The sequence below is a fragment of the Ptychodera flava genome, chromosome 16 (assembly GCF_041260155.1).
Source record: "Ptychodera flava strain L36383 chromosome 16, AS_Pfla_20210202, whole genome shotgun sequence".
Classification (NCBI taxonomy): Eukaryota; Metazoa; Hemichordata; class Enteropneusta; family Ptychoderidae; genus Ptychodera; species Ptychodera flava.
Genome location: NC_091943.1, coordinates 28,621,392 through 28,642,687, shown reverse-complemented (window position 1 = coordinate 28,642,687; position 21,296 = coordinate 28,621,392). Strand labels below are relative to the sequence as shown.

Here is a 21,296-nt window from a genome sequence, read left to right as displayed (position 1 = left end):
TGGTGTTGTTTCAGTAGCCAATGGCTCCCCGAGCGGTTTGTCTTCTTTGGTGCTGGCATCAGACATCAAAGCTAGAGTCATATAGTCATCGTGTGCCACCTGAAATTTCACCAAAGTATAGCCATTAGTAGCATCTCCGTCTCTCTCTTCCATACCTCTGTTCTTGATACCGTTGGCGAATATTTCAATAGGTGTGGCATAATCGTCATGTTAATCGTATCTGACAGAACGTCATGGGTTTGACAGTCAGTTGCAGCTGCCATGTTGGGATGGTGGTGGTAAGCTGAGAATACATTCTTGACATTGGGTCATAAGCAACCAAATTCAACTGTTGTGGTCTCTCGATACTTCGAATTTTGAGTTCAAGGTTCATCTGTCGTCCACTCTGCATATGGGCGGCTGAAGCGGACGCTGGGGACGCTCTAGGTGCGGCTGGAGCTGACGTTGGTGGCGCTATAGGAGCACCAGAGTATGCGTTCGATGATTTGTTTCTCAAGAAAATATCATCGAATGGGGTCTCAGAGTATCCAGATTTTCGTAAGATCTTTCTGAAGAACAAAATAAGACAAAAACACGATTTCGAAGCTGACGTGCATTACAGATACAACTTGCCGGGATTAAAACTACGTCTATTGTTTATTCTTACAGGCTCAAATCAATCTTTTGAAATGGTAATGCTCAGGTCTATTCTCGTTTTTGTGCTTTAGTGTCAGAGATGGTGTTTTGCAATCTACAAAATTTTTTTTCACATTCATGTTGTCAATGCAGAATTCGCCACGAAAGTAAAAGACAAATTTTGCTGTAACCTTTTTCCATCAAAACTTTCAATTTTCGTTTCCAAATAAAGATACTATATAACACTTATGTGGGATAACTCATGAGACAAATTAAAAATATGCTTGAAAAATTATTTCTGATCTATACAAAATTAATTCTAACACACTAAAATTAACGGAAAACATAATTTTGACCCCAATTGCCCCAATATACATTATCTTTATTATTCTTCCTAGAATGAAGGCAAAGAAATTACAATTACTTTTATCATAGAACAAATGTTAAAAGTTGTCACTTAGAAATCCATAAAATAAATAAAAAACAGTGAATTATGTTGTAAATAAAAAAAACTGTTCTTACCAAAATAGTTACCACGGCAACATAAAACAAAAATGAACATGGAATTCATGCTGTGATAAATACACTTAGGAGAGCATTTGCATAGTAACTGAGATTACTATTAATGGAATTCGGACAAAACTAAAATTTAAACGCACATAGGCTGGCCCAAAATATCCCTGTCGTGTAATATTTCTGTTGATCACTGGATTTTTACACAAGATATTTGGTTTTTCTAACTTAAAATATCCCTTTGATATAACACATTCTGTTGATTATGGACTGGATTTTAGGTGGAATCTTAAAGAAATGGTAATTTTACTCTTGAATGATTGCTATGGAAAGATCTCACATTAAAATGATTGTGACTTTTTTGGTGTGCCAGCCAGAAAAACCCTTATGCTCAAAATTTTACATCAATCAATAGTTATAAAATAGGAATTAGGGGAAAGATAAATTTTCAATCTCAAACTAGTTACCATTGCAACTTGAAACATTGAAATAAGTCTGGTAGATCCATCCTGTTTTTCACTTCTTGCACAAAATGAGCCACAGAAAAATTGATTTCATCGTTTGCCATTTGAAGTAAAGACGGTGTTATAACGTGTAAATTTCCCCTTTCAACTTCGCCTTCCAAAATACTCTTATTCCTTTCGTTTCTTCATCTCTCAAATAACTGTGCAGACCACTGCATCTTTTTCATGGTGTTTGCAGGCATGCTTTCAGCATAAATGTTCAACAAATCCGAGTCCGAAACTAGTGCACTGACGCGTTAAGTCTTATCGATCACTTTTGCCTTCACATTCAAGATTTTACTTTTTGGCCACCAGCCATTAATTCATCGCTATAAACAGACTGAAAAGCGTCGAATTCATGCAAAAATCTCTTCGAAGAAAACCCAAACATATCGTCATTAACAGAAGCGTTATTTGACTCGACAGGCCCTATATTTTGAGTCTTTTTATCATTTTCATTGGATTTCATTACCGCTTTTGCAAGTAGTGAGTTCAGCTAATATCAAAAACTAAACACTTTCTAGGGCCATAAATGCAATGTAGCATAATTATCCTTTCTTTTGAATATTGTCGCTTCAATAGGGTTTCTTACACAGATCCATCAAGTTGTGTCTTATGGTGGAGTGTACTTCAAGCCCCACTAATGCATAGTAGTTGTGCGATAGAAAACAACCAAGGCCCCATGCTATGTATCCCAGCAAAGAAATGACAACCTACGACAAACACTTTAATTTTACGTTCTTTGAAGTCATCGCCACACTTCAACGGGACGTTTCCGTGCGGTTGGTATGCTGTTTCGTCAGTAGGTCTTAATAATCCCACGAAAATTGCCACGTCATGATTTCTGTTGATTCCCCTTTAATCTGATTTTTGTCTTTAGGGCGCATTCCATACAATCAGTGAAAGAAGATGTTCCATATGTGTTGCACATGATGGGAATACACCACCCGCTGAAAAGTGTAAGGCACTAGAAAATATCGTACAGGTAATGTTTCTCTCGGGGTATGCCATGGTTTTTAATATGTGTTTGTGTATTTCGTATTAAATTGCCGAAATTTGTGCTTTTGGAGAGATGCATTTTACGCGGAGTATAAATATACAAATACCACCAGCTAACAGCTTGTTAGTTTGTTTGTATGTTTGTGTGTTTAATGTCTATTATTTACATTTGATTATGTGATACGCTGTTTTCAATTGTGTCTTCATGATATGCAGAGTGGGTCAAAGTCTAATGCAATAGTGGATAAGATATATATATATATATATATATATATATATATATATATATATATATATATAAGAGTCTTTTCATCATTTTTCTTGGATGTTTAGCCCAGCATTCCGCTCCTAATCTGTGAAATCAAACATTTCGATGTGACAAAGGGTTTCTTTGCCTCCTGAGCTTTACTTATATATTGGGTGCCAGGGTTTGTTATCAAAGGAAATGAACTGCAGCACTTCAAATGATGTAGCAATATAAAGATGTAGTAACAAATGGGTTCGTAGTTCTTTGTATGTTTTTGCACTGAAAATATAATCGACGTAATCTACGGCACTTTTAGGGTTAACATAAAAATCAGTAGGCGCTAAAATATAATGAGAGCATCCGAGATTTAAGATGTGGCATCTGTTTCCTCTCACGGGGTTTAAATTGAATTTTTAGCCGTTTCTATTTCCTTAATAAACCACAGAACATACCCGCCCGCCAACAGCAAACAAAGATTATTTATTGTTTATGAAAGGCACCTTGAAATGAAAAAAGCCGGGTCGGGTGAACCCCTCACGCCGAATGGACACCCGGGCCGTTGGAACTGACCAGACCTGAGGACAAAGTACCAACAAGTGCAGTTCTCTTTGTAATTTTCTGGCTGAACGAGCAATTCGACCGACGCGCCTCCGATCCCGTGTCTGATATGCGCGGGACGCCAAATCCAATTTGGTGGACTGCAATGAAGTAAGTTTTGGATGGGTATTGACTCTGTTCAAGTAGGTGAATAAATGTTCGTCTCGATCGTTTAAAATATATGTCGTTCGTATTTTGGTTTTACTCGGCTATTCATGATGCACATGTCTGCTTTCTGTTACCAACAGGAAAGCAATCGAGAAGTTTGAAAAATATTCTCGGCGTCTGTGGAATGGAATGAGATAAGCGAAACAAATAATCCAACTCAACAACAAGCCTTCCTGATATTAATTTAATGCAAGTTAATAAAAATACAAAAGGTTAGGACAAAAATACATAGCTGAATATTGCTCAATGTCTCGCTAAAGAAGTTATCATATCTCGGTTACAAGGTGGTTAACCTCAGAGTCTCACATTTTGTACTCTTGTTTTGGTGTAGTTTATTGATGTTAATTAAAGTTAGCATCTTATCCTCGAGGTAATCTTCCCCTAAAAGCTAAAAATTTACAACTTTGACACAACTTAACTTTAAACAAGAAAACTTTAAGTCATTCTGTTTGAAATTCACTAAGAATTAAAAAGCAAAATTTGCTATTGAAGAAAGAAATAGCAATATTTGAAATTTCAATAACCACTAACCCCAATAACGGCCCTTTGAGGAAAAGTTAGTATTTGAATGTCCTCCATTATTATCAAAGTAGAGAAAGTGGTACCAAAGTCGCCATCGAGCGACACTTGATAATTGATTTTAATATACTAAATTAGACTAAGGTGGTTTCCAGTGCATGTGTGTGCAAGAAATTTGATTTTGGAATTTCACCAAAATGTTGACATACTATACATGACAGCCTATGAGAAAACTATGAATATTTTTTCAAAGTACAAAACTAGCCAAATATGTGTATTCATAGACGTTTTATTATTGATAGTGATGTACTTAATTAGACTAGGGGGATTAACAGTGCATGTATGTGCAACAAATTTCATTCTTGAATTTCATCCAAATGTTGTGACTCACTATAAATTGTAGCAAAACAAACCAGAACTGTAAAAACAATTCTCGTCTAATGCGGAAGAAAATGTGATAAGCAAACACAAATCCTTCAACTCGTTACCTACTCAGCTCTTGATACCCGTTTCGCAAAAACTTTACTGAAAAGCAAACTGGATTAAAATACATAACGCGAAAAACTGACAGGACAGTATTGTCATCTTTGACACCTTAATTAAAACACGGATATCTTCCAACTTATATTGTAGTTAGTAATAGTAAATACATTCAGACTCGTCTTCGATAATTACAGTGTGAAATATTGTGAAAATACCAATCTCCAGGATATTACTTCCAGACATCATCTCTGATAGACTTAGTCTGCTTGTTTAAATAAGAGCACGGATATCTTGCCAGGTATGATATATGAAGTTAATAGGTACATTCAGATTCTTACTTAGTGTAGAAATCTAGAAGGCGACAACCCTTACAAGGCGGCCCATGATGAAATAACAAAGAGATTACATTTCTGTATATTTTTGGTTGAAAACTATAGTCATTACAGCTGTTTATATATTCTAACTGTGCCACTCTCTTCACGAAATTACGATGTCATGGGTACAATATACGAATGTCTGCTTATGCATTTTTATATGTAGCTGGAGTTAAAATATACTGTTCTCTACAAAATGTTGTAAAATACATCCATAACTAAAGTCGTCATACAACGAGAACCATCATTAAGCATGATTTAATTACCAGACTTCAGTATTTATTTGAGTTTCTAACTCTTGCAAAATGCTATCGTGCAGCTACCTTGTACTAACTAGAAAGGACTAGTTAACTGAAAAGACAAATCAAGGTTTTCCCTTCTCATTACCTTCTCATTAATCCTTAATTAGTGATTTCTGAAATAAACATACAAAAGAAGTGTATAAGAGATATAAAGCGCGATAATTGTATAACATGAACCTAGTATTTTAGTAAGGTTTAATATAATAAAAAAAAACCCTATAATACTTACTGTATTAGCATGGATTATTGCCTGTATTTTAGCTTAAGAGTGCATATATAGATGATAACAGTCACGAATCCATTTCTTGTATTCAGCAAGCCTGTATTCATGTGGATTCATGTGAATTCACGTGTATTATTCTATAATACAGGCAACTCATTAATGTGAATTTATCTGAATTATTGCGTTTTCATATAATAAAAAAAAGCGCAACGGTAAATTTGACAATAACATCTTCATTAGTATTTAGCAATAACATTTAGTGACTTCATGATGTCGACTCAAAGACATTTCAGCCACTGGTGTACCTATTTTGAGGTTATCCCATCAGCATTATTATCGACACGATCGTTTTCAACACTGAGCTGAAGTACGTTATCCGCAATCGAGAAAGCCTTGTTATCGAATGATGCAGCCGCTATCTTAGCAATTAGTCTTGACCTCCGCAAAATTCTTTCAGCGATGTTTCAATGTTCGATGACTCCATCAGACGTCACGTGGCGAGATGTTGTCGTGGTCAGATAAGGAGAGCTGCATCCTGGCTTAGCTGTTGCTGTCATTTACGCTCGGAAACAGTTTCGGCACTAGCTGGCTGTAATTACCCCCGCCGGCGTAACCTTTACACTGATAAACTGGCATCATGTAGTCGCGGTCTGCTTCTTGAGATTTCATAGAAGTGTGATCACCATTACTATACTGTCTGTCTCGTCCATACCTTCGTTCTCAACACCGTCTGCGAATATTTCAGCTGGTGTGTGATAATCGCCATTCTTTGCTGTAGCTGATAGCAAGTCATAGGTATGGGGATCTGGCAAGACTGTCATATAACAATCGGAATCTGCCAAGATTGTCATCTGAACGACGCCATAATTTCATTGTACATGCTGCGGCCCCTCGATGTGTTGAACTTTCAGCTCAGCAGGAGTAAGGAGTGCTTGGTGGGAAGGTGCTGCTGGTACGGACGCTTGGGGCGCTGAAGAGGCACCGGCGTAAGCGTTCTCATCCGATTTGTTTCCCGTGAAGACCTCATCCAATCACGGGCATTCAGTTGTTCTTAAATGATGGTGTATAAGCGTTTGATTCGGTATTATAGTTTCTGTTGCCGCTGGAGAACTTACATCGTGATTTAAAAAAATAATAGCCTCGACAGAAATGAGGTATCATTAATACAAAAGGGAATAGAAACAGTCGCATTCTGCTGGTTCATCCAATCGATTATTCTTTCTCTCACACCGGTCATTCTCCACCGCCGAACGCATGGCGGAGTTCTTACCAGCGCGTATTTACCGCAATGGGCCAAACCCGGAATTCGAATCGACCACGGTACAAACAAAGCCATGTGCGCAAACGCGCACAGACGTACGTGTATTTCCATACGCGTTCAGTACACATGTGGGTTTGTTTGTACCGGCATCACGTGATTATTTGGGCGTACTGAGTATGTAGAACGGCGTACGCATCGCGTCCTTTTTATTCCGGAGTAGAACCATTATGAAGCGCGTATTCGAAGTGCGGCGGAGAATGACGATGGTAAGTTGCTATGACTGCCGTGTACATGAGCTCGGTGGCTGGAATGGAACGTGCACGCGACGACAGCCGTGCACGCGAGTGCCTCTGAACTGCCATCTGCTGTCCCGGCCTCAGAAATGTTAAATATACAAGGGTATGCTCATATGAACATGGAATCTGACGATTTGCGTTACAAAAAAGGGGGACAGGTGGGACAAATACTAATATTATATAGGGCCCAGTCCTTGGTGTCGCGCCAGGGGTTATTAGATTAGAAATATTATTTGTATTATTTCATAATTAGTAATAGTAAGAGATAAAATAGAATTAATTGTCACTTGCTTTGTACGTTTGAACGGCAACAATGCCCAGTTTACCCAAGTCTACCCTCTGATACAAACAGTTCATTTACACATACCCTGCATGATCTTATGTTTAACGTTTAAAAATGTTGGACATAATAATTTTTATCATGATAACTCCCTATTGTGTTTAACAAAGGACGTATTGTGCCATCATTATCATTGCAAGAGAAACTGCACTGCCCAACTTCCACTTGCAAGCCAGCTGAAAACTGGCAATTTTTGCATCTAGTTATTGACAAAGAGGACACGTTCCAAAATTCAATCCCGGCATACTTTGCGTATGTCCTCGTTTATATGCACGACAGTTTTTCTCTTTTTCTCCGTTTGTCTGTTTTTAGGCGTGATAGTTACTTAAGCAATAAAGCACAACTAGCGACGGTTTACCACGAGATTTTGACCAGTTCACGACATATATGCACGAGCGATAGCGAGTGCATATATGGAGTGAACTAGTCAAAATCGAGCGAGCAAGCGTACGTACCCGTACATGTGCATGCGTCGTTCCGCCGCGTTTAGCATCGAAAGAATGCGGTCGATGTGGTCGCTTGTGACGTTCACGTAGACGCGGTCCGACCTTGATCTGATATTGTAGATAAGTCGGCATTTCAATCTGAGCGGCATTATGTTATAAATTTCTTACATAGTTATCATAAAACTTATCATCAAAGTTCGCATTTACATATAAGCTGCTTGATTTATCCAGACTATCAATTCAGAACAAAAGAGCGCCCGTGATCCAATGGGGCGTCAGAGTTTCTGCAGGCACTGAAGATCTTTCTGAAAAAGAAAATCAGACACACTTATAATGTGAAAGTCTAACTTCATCCCTTCAGACACTCAGAGATTACGGCAATCAAATTATAAAATTGGCATAATAAGATATTTGGATAATTTTGATTTATAATTACTGACCGAGATATGTTGATTAGCCATCCTAAGGCAAATTGAATCATACGCAAAACTATATCAATCAGTGAAAACGTCAACTGTATTGTAAAAACAAACGAAAATAACCTCCCGCATGTAAATAAGAGAAAGGATTTGAAAAAACATTAGAGACCGAATATTCTGTCTTAAGGTTCCAAGACAAGAAATTGACCTCTTTAATCTAACAATTCTCTAGTCGTTAATAAGCTAAGAACCCCAGGAATTTGCATTTTCTGAAAGCCTAGATATAGGGAAACATTTTGGTAACCACAATGTCACCATTGTTTACATAGCTATCACGTGACAGGTAATTTGCATAAACTTTCAAAAATCGGTTTTCCCTATGTTTTGTCTCAACACTTCAAAATATCTTACTTAAACTTGCAGGAATGGAAGCTGTTGTGTAATAAAGGGAAAGTGGCTTCACACATCACTCATCTCGTCTTGTATGTGCTTTGGTGTGTTTAGTGTCTGAAATGTTTTGGCTGTTAGTGTGAAAATTAACAAACGAATCGTTAATTTTAAAATAAGCCATGGCGAGACGTGGGCGTAGTCAGATGTGTCTTTGACAACCTTGATTCTTTTTTTTATTCCCACGTTTCGAAACCAGAGCGGTCTCTTCCTCAGTCGCCTAAGATATATGTATATCTTTTTTGTTTTATGTCACGTCGATATTGTTGATCTCCTGTTCTTCTAGCAATGAAGCCAGAATATTTATGTTTGGATCGTCATGTGTTCGTTCGTTCATTGACTTGTTCCTAATACAAAAATGCCGTGGACTTTGGCCTGTATCAGTATATCGCTAATGTTTGGATTTCTTTGTATGCGATGATCGGTTGTTGTGGAAATATTTCATTCAGGCTTAGTGTTTCGTCCTTGTCTATGTGTTCCCAGTTTTCGCACATTGCTGTTTTATAGCTTGTGTTCTTATATATGTTGCTGCTATAATTTTCGTTGTGAAGACTAGTGTTTTCTTTGTTTCTTCGTTTGTTCGCTTGTGTTCTATTGCGTAATTCGTGCGGCGAACTGTGCTTGCGATGTGACTGGACATTTCCTGTTGTTTTAGCCACGTTCGATTAATCTTGCATAAAGTGCATTGACCTTTGAAACAAAGTCATTTTTGTGTTGCAAGTTCTGATGTATCTTAGTGTTTCGCCTTTGATCAGGCTTTTAAAGCGTAGATTTCAGGTGGCCTGATGTTTTATGTAAGAATTAAAATCTGTCGCGATTTGTGTTTTTAGTTGTATGTTGAGTCCATCGAGACTTGTGTTTGAATTTGTCTTTTTTTGGTCAATTTGTGTCGCATAATGTATTGGATTTTCCTTCTCCTAATGTTTGCGTCTTGTATGAGATGAACTCTGTGAGGACGATTTGGTGTTGGGATGAATTTCAACCCTTACCCAGTGCATTGATTTTTGCTGTTGTTAACTTGTGTAATGATAGATTTTGATGAATCTAAGATTCGTGTTGTTATTTATGTTTATGCTATGTTCGGCATTTGTACGGAGTTTCATTGTGTTTGAGATAATATGGTGTCTCCTCTTGTACCGTCTTTTTCTGGCAATTTTGTTGTTTTTCCTTTTTCTGTGTTTGGTGACACAGTATTGTGTAAATTTGTATTTTGCATTTTTTCAGATTTTTTATATCTAGCTCAGTTTTTATTTGAGCACAATTCACCCCTCTAGAAGTTTTTCTGGCATAAAAATTGTTTAAAATAGTTTTAAAAAATTCTGAGACACATTTTGAAAGATCCTTAAAACAGCTTGCGCTCACACAGATTTCAGCCACATCTCAAAGCATAGAAACAAAACTTAAGGAAAACCGATTTTTGAAAGGTTATGCAAATTACCTGTCACATGATAGTTGTGTGAACAATGGTGACATGGTAAGCAAAAGTTTCCTCTATATCTAGGCTTTCCGAAAATATATAATTTCGGTGGTTCTGAGCTTATTAACCACTAGAGAATTGTTAGCTTAAGAAGGTCAATTTCGTGTCTTGGAAACTTAAGACCGGGCGAATTAAAGGTATAGAGTCACCTGTAATCTAAATATGCCCATATATGGTCAACGTCATTCCTTGGTATTCAAAATGCCCATATGAGGGCGCTGTTTTTAAAAAGCGGCCACCCGCTTAAAATCTGTGATTGGTTAGATTTTCCCTTTCATGGTAACTGTGGCAAAATTGGAACAGGTGACAGTATACCTTTAACTCCAAGCGCAATGACAATCGCGAATAGACTCGTTTACGATACTTTTTGATACCAAACATATTGCATTAAATGACAAGCATACTCTGAGTAGATTCTTCGGTTTAATGGAGATATTGAATTATAATGTCGAGCAGACTAGCATGAAAGCGTTCTGACCGTCAATTCAAATACATTTTACCCTCTGATTTGCACATGCGAGGAAAAAGTACCTGTCACAAATTTACAAAGTAGAATGACTTGAAATGTATTTCGAATAAAGACTAAAATATTCAATTTCTGAATGTTTTCATGTCATTTTAAGACGTTGCGGTCATCAGACGACCAAGCTAATACATTTATTTCCTTCGAAATTGACAAAAGCAATGACGAATACTGCATTTTGATTCTCTCCGAACAAAACAAAACAATGAAAGATAAGCAAATTAAAACGAAACGAAATGAATATTACACCACAACGAAAGAAATAATGAAACTACGAAAACATAGCGACTCCTCAACGGGCTACTCCTTACCCTCTGAATAAAACCAACAGAACAACCGCAACGATGACGAGGACGACCACAACAAAAGATACTCCAATGACAGCGCCAGTAGAAAATCCTTGAAAACAGAAGTTGACAAGTTAGGTTTAAATTTTAGGTACAAATGGGGTGTGTAAGTTCAAGATAAAAAGCAATTTCATGTTGGCTGATGAACTTTGTAGAAGAAGAAATAAGAGGTAACTCTTGTCTCTGCGTTTTTTTCCTCAATCACTGCTTCATAAAAGTCTCGCTAAACCATTTGTTTGGTGTTTTATCTACACTTTCCGTATACATGTTTACGCGTACAAGTACGGTGCTCATCAAAAGAAAATTCAACAATGTAAGCGAATTCTCTTCTAAAATAAGGGTTATACTTAACTTTTAGTAGAGCCCTTACCTCCGTTTTTAGGTTCTTTGTTTGGCATGTAAGTGTCACACACGTCACCTTGCCATTGTGAAGGACACGTACAGTTGAACCCGCCATCTATATCCGTGCAGATACCTTCATTTAGACAGGGCTCAGAGACACAGTGGAGTTCAACTGAAAAGTTTTAATGTGACTCGATTGGTTAAAAGAATAGCAATTGCCGTCTAGCTTCACAGAAAATTTTGCTGTTGAATTTGCTCACTCGAATTTCATGAATATTAGCTTTAGCCGTCTTCTGAAAGGCGTTTTTGATTAAAAAATCACATTTCACCCACAATTGTGTGATCTTAAATGCTATATGAGACTTTCAAGAGCCAGTAGTTAAAAAGCAGTTTCGATTATATTTTTTCACAATCTTTACAATGTACGTCATTCGCAAGTTCTTGTTCTACTCCCAAAGTCATGTTGATAAACCGACTATTTAGTTTGTCAAAACAGCGTCTATATTTGTAAAAACACTTGCATTTTTTTACTTTTGAATTTCAAAGAAGACCGGAATTCATTTGTCAGCAATAACGATACAGTTCACCCGTGGGGAGGATTAGTTGACAAACGGAATACTGTGCTTCCGATATGCTCTTGGCGTCGAACAATAAAGTGCATTTGATTTTATAAACACAACAAGCGAAAGAAATCAAAAGGTGACAGCTGCTAACACTTAAAGTTCATCTGAAGGACGTTCTCTTTTCATCTCATTCTTATACTGGATACATCGATTATTGCTGTGTACATTAAGCAGCAGTTCGATTACGCTAGGCCGTTAGCAAGAACGCTACTCGCAGTTTACTTATGTTGGGACAAGATATTCAATAATTAATATAGTTGTTCATGTATTGTAAAACACTTTCACAAGGCTTAAAATATCGGTGATTTCATCTTTGCAATTGAGAATTACAAATTGTTGTACAAAGCGACTGCCCTGTTCCTTTTTAGCCCATTGAAGCTAAATAGTATACAACACAAGTATGGTTATCGGTGGCGCGTGTGAAAACAAACTAAATCACGGTCTTCATTAGTCTCAAAAAACCCCAAAAACGCTCACTACAAAATTTCAAACATTGGCGACGATAGCACAACCTCAATTGCTACTCAAACATTGCTGCCGAAAAATAAACACGTACGAGCCCGAATTTAATCGATAAAAAGCCATCACCAATTACTGAAAGAGAGACATTATCAAAGAAATGTGGCTCAATAGCGGAAATCCAAAACATCTATGGGAAGTTCGAGTGGTAATTTTGGTAGGTGAAATGAAAATCGATAGAGCTAAATTTGGATTTAATTATAAGCAATAAATAAAGACATATTACGAAGTCCGACAGAGATCTTTGCTGCTAATGCTCCACTCTCAGAGTTCAGTACTTGTAACAGGGTTGTCTATGGCTCTGATGTAGCCGGAATTACACGTAAAATCACTAGAGCGACCATTTATATTATCGCACTGAAAGACCAGTTTGCCGTTGGCTATCGTGAGAGGACATAAGAATACGGTCAAGTAACAGCATTGGAGAAAATAAATCATAAAAAACCTAGTACTCATTTGCATGCAATTGATGAGGGTAAATGAAGCATTTTTCTCATTTCATAATTGTGTGAAAAACAAATAATTAATTGGCCCATTACTTGTTCGTGGCCGTATTGGTCGACCAAAATCACATGTTTGCAAAAGACCCTATTCTGTATTTAAAAATCCTGATGCTGTTAAGTGTTTGAATGATATCCACGACAAATATGTTGTCGTCCCTGCTGATAAAGCTGCCAATAACATTGTATTTGTCTGTAAGAAGTATTATTTTGAATGTCTTATAGACGAACTTGGTGTAACTAAGACCTCCACCAATTGCACTTACAGACAATAAATGTTAAACCAATCCGAAAATTTTGGCAAACCATAAGTCATTCATGGATAATTTTAATATTTCAACAAAGGATGACCATAATAAGTTGCCTAGCTTATACTGGATACCAAAGCTCCACAAAATACCTTACAAAGCTAGGTTTATCGCAGGATCTTCAAACTGTTCAACAACACAGTTATCGAAGATACTGACTTCTGTTCTTTGTACTGTTAACGGGGACTTAAACGGGGACTGTGATGTTGTCTTTTCTCGGAGTGGTATAAATCAAATTACTAACTCTAAAGTGTTTTATGTCGAGAAAGACATTATCAGCATGCTTGATTTCCTCATTGACAACATATTTGTTGAATTTGGAGGACACATTTTCCAACAGTGTATAGGAATTCCTAAGGGCACTAACTGTGCTCCCTTGCTTGCCGACTTATTTCTGTTCTCATATGAGGTAGAATTTATCCAGAACCTAATCAAACAGAAAAGGTCTCTGTAGCTAGAATTTGACTCTAATGGTCACCTAAAATCTACTAGGCTATATGATTGAGATTATTTCAACTTTAGTATACTCAATTTTCCACACCTCATCTGTAATATTCCACTCCCACCAGCTTATGGGGTATACATTTCCCAGCTTATTCGATATGCAAGAGCATGCAGTTCATATGGTGATTTTATAGAGAGACATGGCCATCTCTCTTACAAACTGTTAAATCAAGGTTACACCAGAGCAAGACTTGTCTCTACATTCAAACGCTTTTTTGGCAGGTATCGCAAGCTGGTAGATAAATACAATATCTCTCTTCTACAATGCTCGCTGATGGCATCGGTGACATATAATAATAATAATAATAATGGGTTCTTATATAGCGCACATATCCAAAAGTACATGTGATCAAGGCGCTTTACAATTATTATTACCCCTGGTCACTGGACCTAATATGATACCACTCAACTCCCTGGGGAGCAAACAACAGCTCACATGTGCAGCCAATCTACACAGCAGAGCTAAACGCACACATTACAACCACTGTCCTACCAGGTACCCATCACTCCTGGGTGGGGAGAAACAATGAGGAATAAAGTGCCTTGCTCAAGGACACAGCACCATGGCAAAGCGGGCCTTAGTTAGTGACCACTACCTATCTGACTTACAGATTGATATATGGCGGGTGCCACATGTGGAGCATGATGCGCTTACTATTTTCGAAATACCTGACATCACTTCTTGGTCTTTTGGCCAGGGGTTAAAATATCTTTCTTTCAATAATTTGACTTTGTTGTGTACTGTCTATTACTGTCTGTTCTGTGCTGTTTTGTGTCTATGTTTACAACTATTGTCTTACGAATTCTGACCTAGTGTTATTGGATTATGGATTGGTATGATTGCGATTATTGTATTCATACCTGGAGTGCAGCTTGGTTGAGAACAAACACACTCTGCTCCATATTTCGTGTTGATGCAGATTTCATCACATCCTCCGTTTGAAACATCACAGGGACCTTCATAAATGAGACATATATGATTTTGTTTCACATAAGATATATTAATCATTATTTAAATGTCTTATTTGTTAAAATGAGTCAGCTTAAACCTACTGTACTGAGTAGGGGAACACAAAAGAGTACCTTTTTCACAATACACGCTTTTGGGATGAAACGTTGCCATATCTAAAAACTTTCCTAGTTAATAATATATACACCTTCAACTGATTAAAACTGTGTCGACTTGGAAGGGCAATTATGTTCAAGAAGCTAAATCAAACTCTATCGACTGCTAGTCTCCGAAAAAATGAACGTCGAGAAAAATTAAAATGATTTAGCAAGACGTCTTATGTCTCTCAACATACATCTCCTAGTCAGGCAATAACAAACGAAAGTGGTAATGATAATGACGATGATGGTGATGATGATTAGGAGGAGGGGAGGACGATGACGATGATAATGGTGATGATATTGATAATGATAATGGTCAGAGGAAGAAAGACATATAGATTATACTGATAATATTGATGAACAAACTTAAGTAAAAATGATAATGATATATTCTCACGTCCCCAGTGCGCTGGGAGTGTGAGAACACAGTGTGAGAACAATTTGTTCTCACACTCTGTATTGTTGCGCGACCGAACACCTCGTACGTGAAACGTATCTTGATTGGTCAATTCTGCTCAGCTCCTAGTTCTCTGTACGAATTATTTGACGAATAGAACATCGCGTAATGTACAACTGGCACTATAGGGGACAGACGACTGAACCGCAGAGTGAACAGGTTGTTCTAGATTTGAGTACGGTCAGCGCGGCGTCGGCAACAAATACACGGAGGATGACCGCTTTTATGTTGTAACGGGAGAATTCAGGCCATTACAAACCTATCGGCTATTTACGCTCGTCGACATATTTTCTGGAGAGGAACTGACTTGACAGCGATACAGTTAGCGAAAGACTTCGATGAGCGAGCCATTTGCACACGAGGCTGTAGCAGACGACAGCTTTCACGAAATTCACGCAATGTCATCAACAGATGGCCACCAGAGCTGTTTCGCAACATTTTCCTCAGATGACCTGGAGAATTTTGTGGCTGACCAACATAACAAAATTGCCATATCGGTAATATACATGTTAACGTGTTTGATATGCTCATCAATGAACGGAACTTCATTTTTCTTTGCGGAATGATACAAATGAAACAAGTGCAATCGTGTGCTGGTTTTTGATAGTATAAACCTACCACAATAAAATGCAATTTTCTAAAGATATTGGAGGGACGTGAGAAAAATAATCCCACACCCCAATGGGTTGGGATGGAATGTCTCACACTCGTTGGGGAATTCTGTCTCACACTCGCCTTCGGCTCGTGTGAGACAGAATTCCCCAACTCGTGTGAGACATTCCATCCCAACCCGTTGGGGTGTGGGATTCTATTATTCTCACATTCCTGGCGACTGGGAGTGTGGGATCGACAGTGTGGTCAAAATCGATCCCACACTCTAAGAAACCGTCCCATACTGTGCAGTATATAATACACGAGCTGTGATAGGGTTATTTAATAGCGTTTCGTTCCACGCGCCAAATATTATCCAATGGCATGATGAGTAACCCAAGGACCAGAATTAAAAGTAAGCAGATCAGAGTACGGGCGCAGACGACAGCATTGTCATGATTTTGGATAACGTTGTACGTGACCCGGGATGGTGACAGACTCGCTAAAAACCGGACAAATTTTCCAAATAACTGGTGAACATAGGCCACTTGGAACATATGGCTAATTTATTTTTTCTTTTGGACATCTCGTCTGTAGCAGAAGTCGAAGTATCCGCAGAGTTCGCCTGTAAGTGACACAGAATAGTGTAGATGTCCACGAAGTAGGATAGTTGCCCATACAATGAAACATTCAATGTTTCCGGTATGAATTTAACGCATTTTTGGTCATGTGAGAAAAAAAATCTCACACAACAAGGACCTGGGATTAGATTTCTCACATGAGTTGGGGATATTTTGTCTCATTTGAGCCGCAGGCTTGTGTGAGACAAAATATCCCCAACTCATGTGAGAAATCTGATCCCAGGTTCTTGGGGGTGTGAGATTCTATTAGTCACATATTTCTGCCACTATTGTCTAATTATTGTCTACATATGATAATCCTTTTAATCATACACTCTCCAATTTTAATTTCTTGTTTAAATGCCTGCAAAGATACAATGCACAACTTATATGTAGAAACCATACCTTGAGAAATCGGCTGCAAACTCTCATGAAAGAACTTCATGGTTTTCATCTCACCAGGAAAACCTATACTTTTAATAAGACTTTTATTTGGTATCTCAAACACTCTCAATGCATTGCCAACTTCAGTAGCGTACAACAAGTCCTAATAGAATAGAACAGAGAATGAGTTTGACGTCAGTGCGATTAACTTTAGAGTACTTAACGTGCATAAGACATACAGTAAATATGGTGACTATCAGGTTAGATTAAATTTCCCCAACGATACCTACCTGAAATATTGCTAATCCTGTGAAGTGGAAAAACGGGTCATCTACCAAACCTGAGTAATTGTAAAATACTTCTCGCCCTTGACCATCAAGATCTATAGATTCTATGAATAAAGTTTCACCGTCAGCCCAGTAAATCCTACGACGAAAGAATAAAAGATTATAAAACGTCACTGTATTAAAGGCTACCCAATTTGAAATAATGTGACTCAGTACAGGACGACAAAACCCCATGGCATGAAGTTGATATAGACGAGAAATTTCAAAAAGCCTGTGGTCAATAAATTTTCCTTCGATTTTTTTTAACAACATGGTTTTAACATTCACGCTTTCTGTATTTTAATCAATATTATTTTCACCTTGTTTGCAGAAGATACATCTTGTCATGCGGAAACTATCTTGCAAGCAATTTCTCCGATACACGGACGTGAATTTGTTATGTAACTGGGAGGAAGATTTTATTCCTTCAAACCTGTCATTCCGCATGTCTATCACCAAATGTGTCGGTGACTCTATGTCGGTATTCACAAGAACTCGTCGATCTCTTCTTCCAGACAGATCTGTCCTTTCAATCCGTGGATTAGCTCCGGTATCAGACCAGAATAGGTACCTGCATATTTTGGAAAACGAGATACATTGATAGGCTATTTTGATGTTATAGATTTCAACACAGATCCCCTCCCGAGAGTTCATAACTTTATACATTTTTAGGGAGAGATGTTGATTGGTAAGGTGGCTGTCATAAAGAAAAGGCCGATATTTTTCCCTTTACATTAAAATTGTCCATCATATATGTTGATTATTTTACAAATCTTTCCTCGGTTAAAGGGCAAGGCGACTGGAAAGTTAGCCTGTATTCACACGCCTTTTGGTGATGAATGGCATACCAATTAAGCCGACCGACTAAGCAGCGACAAAATAGATGTTCGTGAAATCACATGAAAATCTCATGAATCTAATGTCACACGAAAACGTTCTTACTGTTCGGAGCGTGGACAACTATGGCTGTAGGACGGCTGATGTCGCTGTCGACCAAAGTTGTTACGTAGCTTCCGTCAAGCGAGGAGATCACGATTTCACGTCGTTCGGCATCGGTGAAGTAAAGATTCGATGCAACCCAATCGACTGCGACTCCTGACGAAAACAGAACAATGACTTGGATTGTCTGTAATATCCATTTGGAAACAAGATAATAACAGAATAACATTGGAAATTGACACGTTTTGATCACGCATATACAGTGGCATTTGTCTCACCTCGTACGTCAGATGATGGCAACAGTATTATGGTATCCATGATTCCGCAGTCTCTAATCTTACTCTCCTTACATATGTAACATAGCCGACACGTACAATACTAAAAAATATAATGCGTACACGTCAACATCCAATTCTTCAGGTTCAGCGTTTGAAATGCACCAATACAGTGGAGTAAGCTGGTGGGCCACATAGGGTTGAAAGGTACAAAGACCGCTTCCTTCCATAGAGAATATCATCTCGTGATCGTATATCAGGCTGTTATCTGTAACAGATGAACGGAACATGCGACCTTTGGGAAATTTACAGAATAAAGTGTAGTTTCGATCACACAGTTTACTGTCACACACAACCATGCTTATGCTATCTGGTTGTAAGTCGTAGCCCTCTATGAATTTCAGCAATCTCAATAAAATGCCTTCCGTAGATAAAATGTGTTGGTTAGCGGATATGAAATCTTAGCACTGTGATAGTTATACATTCGAGTTAATTTTACCTCGTTCGCATGTTTCGTTGTCAGCCTGCAACTGGTGTCCATAAGCACAGAGACATTTGTGGCCAGCTGGATCACTAACACAGAGCTGATTACATCTAGCGTTGTCACATGGAGCTGATGAGATGAGACCAGACCGAACCATGTCATAGAGAAGTATAAAGGACGATAAAAACAGTTGCGTTTGAAACCATCTTGTTTAAATACAAACAAGAAAACATTTAAGTACCCTGTGTTGAAAGGATTGTGACATCTGCTTTAGTTATATCACGTACGACAGAGATTCAGCTGTCAACAACAAAGACAAAACAAACAAAACAACAATAATAATGTCGATAAGTACAATAACAAGAATAATATACTACTAATGTAAAGAGTAAAGATAATCATGATAACAACAACAACAACAACAACAATAATAATAATAATAATAATAATAATAATAATAATAATAATAATAATAATAATAATAAGTAGGAGTAGTAGTAGTAATAGTAGTAGTAGTCGTAGTAGTAGTAGTAAAAGTAGTAGTAGTAGTAGTAGTAGTAGTAGTAGTAGTAGTAGTAGTAGTAGTAGTAGTAGTAATAGTAGTAGTAGTAGTAGTAGTAGATAGTAGTTACAGTAATAGTAATTACAGTAGTACTATTAGTTGTGTTTTTGTGCAGATGATCTATTTATTTCTTTCATTAAAATAAATTGATTATTTTATTGGTAATAATAGTGGTACATTGTTTTCAAGGTAAGAATAAGAAAAGTAAGCGACAGCAATGAAATATTGATGTGTAAGTCTTTTAGTGACCATTCTGCTTTGGCTGATTTACATCCGAATAACATATCACTCCATTAGGGACGTCATGCTGCAGTATTATGGAATGCGTCAACTTCCTGAAGTCTTGAGGCACTATATGAAGGCGATTATCTTCTCTATCGGTGACGAAAAATCCAAACTCCTGAAGATGAATGCAGAACACCATTTCAAGAAAAGTGTAGCTTCATAACAATGGGCAAAGCTTGCAACGGAATCAATTCAGTACTAAGGCGATAGATCCTAGCTTAGAAGACCTACTCATGCAAAGGCATCATAATGAATGGAGACATCAGGTGATATCGACATTTGTATCTTAAGTGCTCAAGACAAGCAATATACCTTGGTGGTGAAGGGTATGATTTCGATTCATCATAGTGCTGTCGTAAAAAAAGGTAAAATTTGATGGCAAGGCAATTGTTTTACTTGTCTGAACAGAGTGCAAATGTGGCAACATCAAGACTTCATATCTCGCTTAGAACCAAATACGCTCCGAAAGACGCATCTTGGAGTGTCTGTGCGATGAATAATATGGTAATTTTAGAGGAACTGCATTTATTTATAAGAAGTGCATCATATTCCACTTACGGGATCTACATCTAGTGAAAACAAGTTTCCTGAATCGACAACCTGCTTCAGTACGATAGGATTGGCATTTTCGTTGTTCAGGTCGAGGCTCACTATGTTGCTATGACGACTGTCTATCCAATACAATCTGAAAAAGCAATGTACGGCTTTAATTTTAATCAATATAGCAAATATTGTTTTACATGTGAAAATCGTCATACGAAAACTGTCGAGAAAGGATTTTACCTAAACGTTAACACAAATGTCTGATAGGTTCAACCCTCTATCAATAATCATATTGCTTCATCAAAACACACGCAACAATATGTATGTATGTATGTATGTATGTATGTATGTATGTATGTATGTATGTATGTATGTATGTATGTATGTATGTATGTATGTGTAAATCTAACTATCTATCAATCTTTTTACTGTCTGTATATATTCAGATAAGAATGTATAATTTTTGTTGTAATTCAGGGCAAGAACAGATATTGAGGCTCTCAATTTTTCTCAATACTGTTCAGGTCTACCATTTGTGGGGGCCAATCTTTAAGATCGTGGTGTAAGAAGTTAGAAAAATTGTAGTTTTCAGCATAGAGTTCACACAGGGATGGCGGCCATGTTGAATTTCAAATACAGATAAATATTAGATAATGTTTTCGCTAGTGACAAGAATTCAACGATGACTTCGGTTTTCCTCAGTCTTGCTTGATAAGAGTATGGTTGACATTTCATTGAGGAAAGTGTAGCGGAGGTTTATTTTATCAAGTCTTTTACTTTCAAGGCTGAAGCTTTCTTCAATAAGTGGCGGCCATGTTGAATTTC

The 21,296-nt window shown here is 37.6% G+C and overlaps 1 protein-coding gene across 1 annotated transcript in view; it reads right to left on the bottom strand.

Moving 5' to 3' along the window:
- Positions 1-205: 205 nt before the first annotated feature.
- Positions 206-21,296, bottom strand: part of LOC139113966 (pro-epidermal growth factor-like) — a 37,642-nt gene continuing 16,551 nt past the window's right edge. The window contains exons 3-10 of the mRNA XM_070675440.1: positions 17,817-17,954; positions 17,348-17,483; positions 17,079-17,220; positions 14,706-14,852; positions 12,862-12,963; positions 11,470-11,613; positions 11,064-11,151; positions 206-548 (exon numbers count right to left, since the gene is read on the bottom strand). Of these exons, the coding sequence (XP_070531541.1) occupies positions 206-548; positions 11,064-11,151; positions 11,470-11,613; positions 12,862-12,963; positions 14,706-14,852; positions 17,079-17,220; positions 17,348-17,483; positions 17,817-17,954 (1,240 nt within the window). The remainder of the gene's footprint in view (positions 549-11,063; positions 11,152-11,469; positions 11,614-12,861; positions 12,964-14,705; positions 14,853-17,078; positions 17,221-17,347; positions 17,484-17,816; positions 17,955-21,296) is intronic.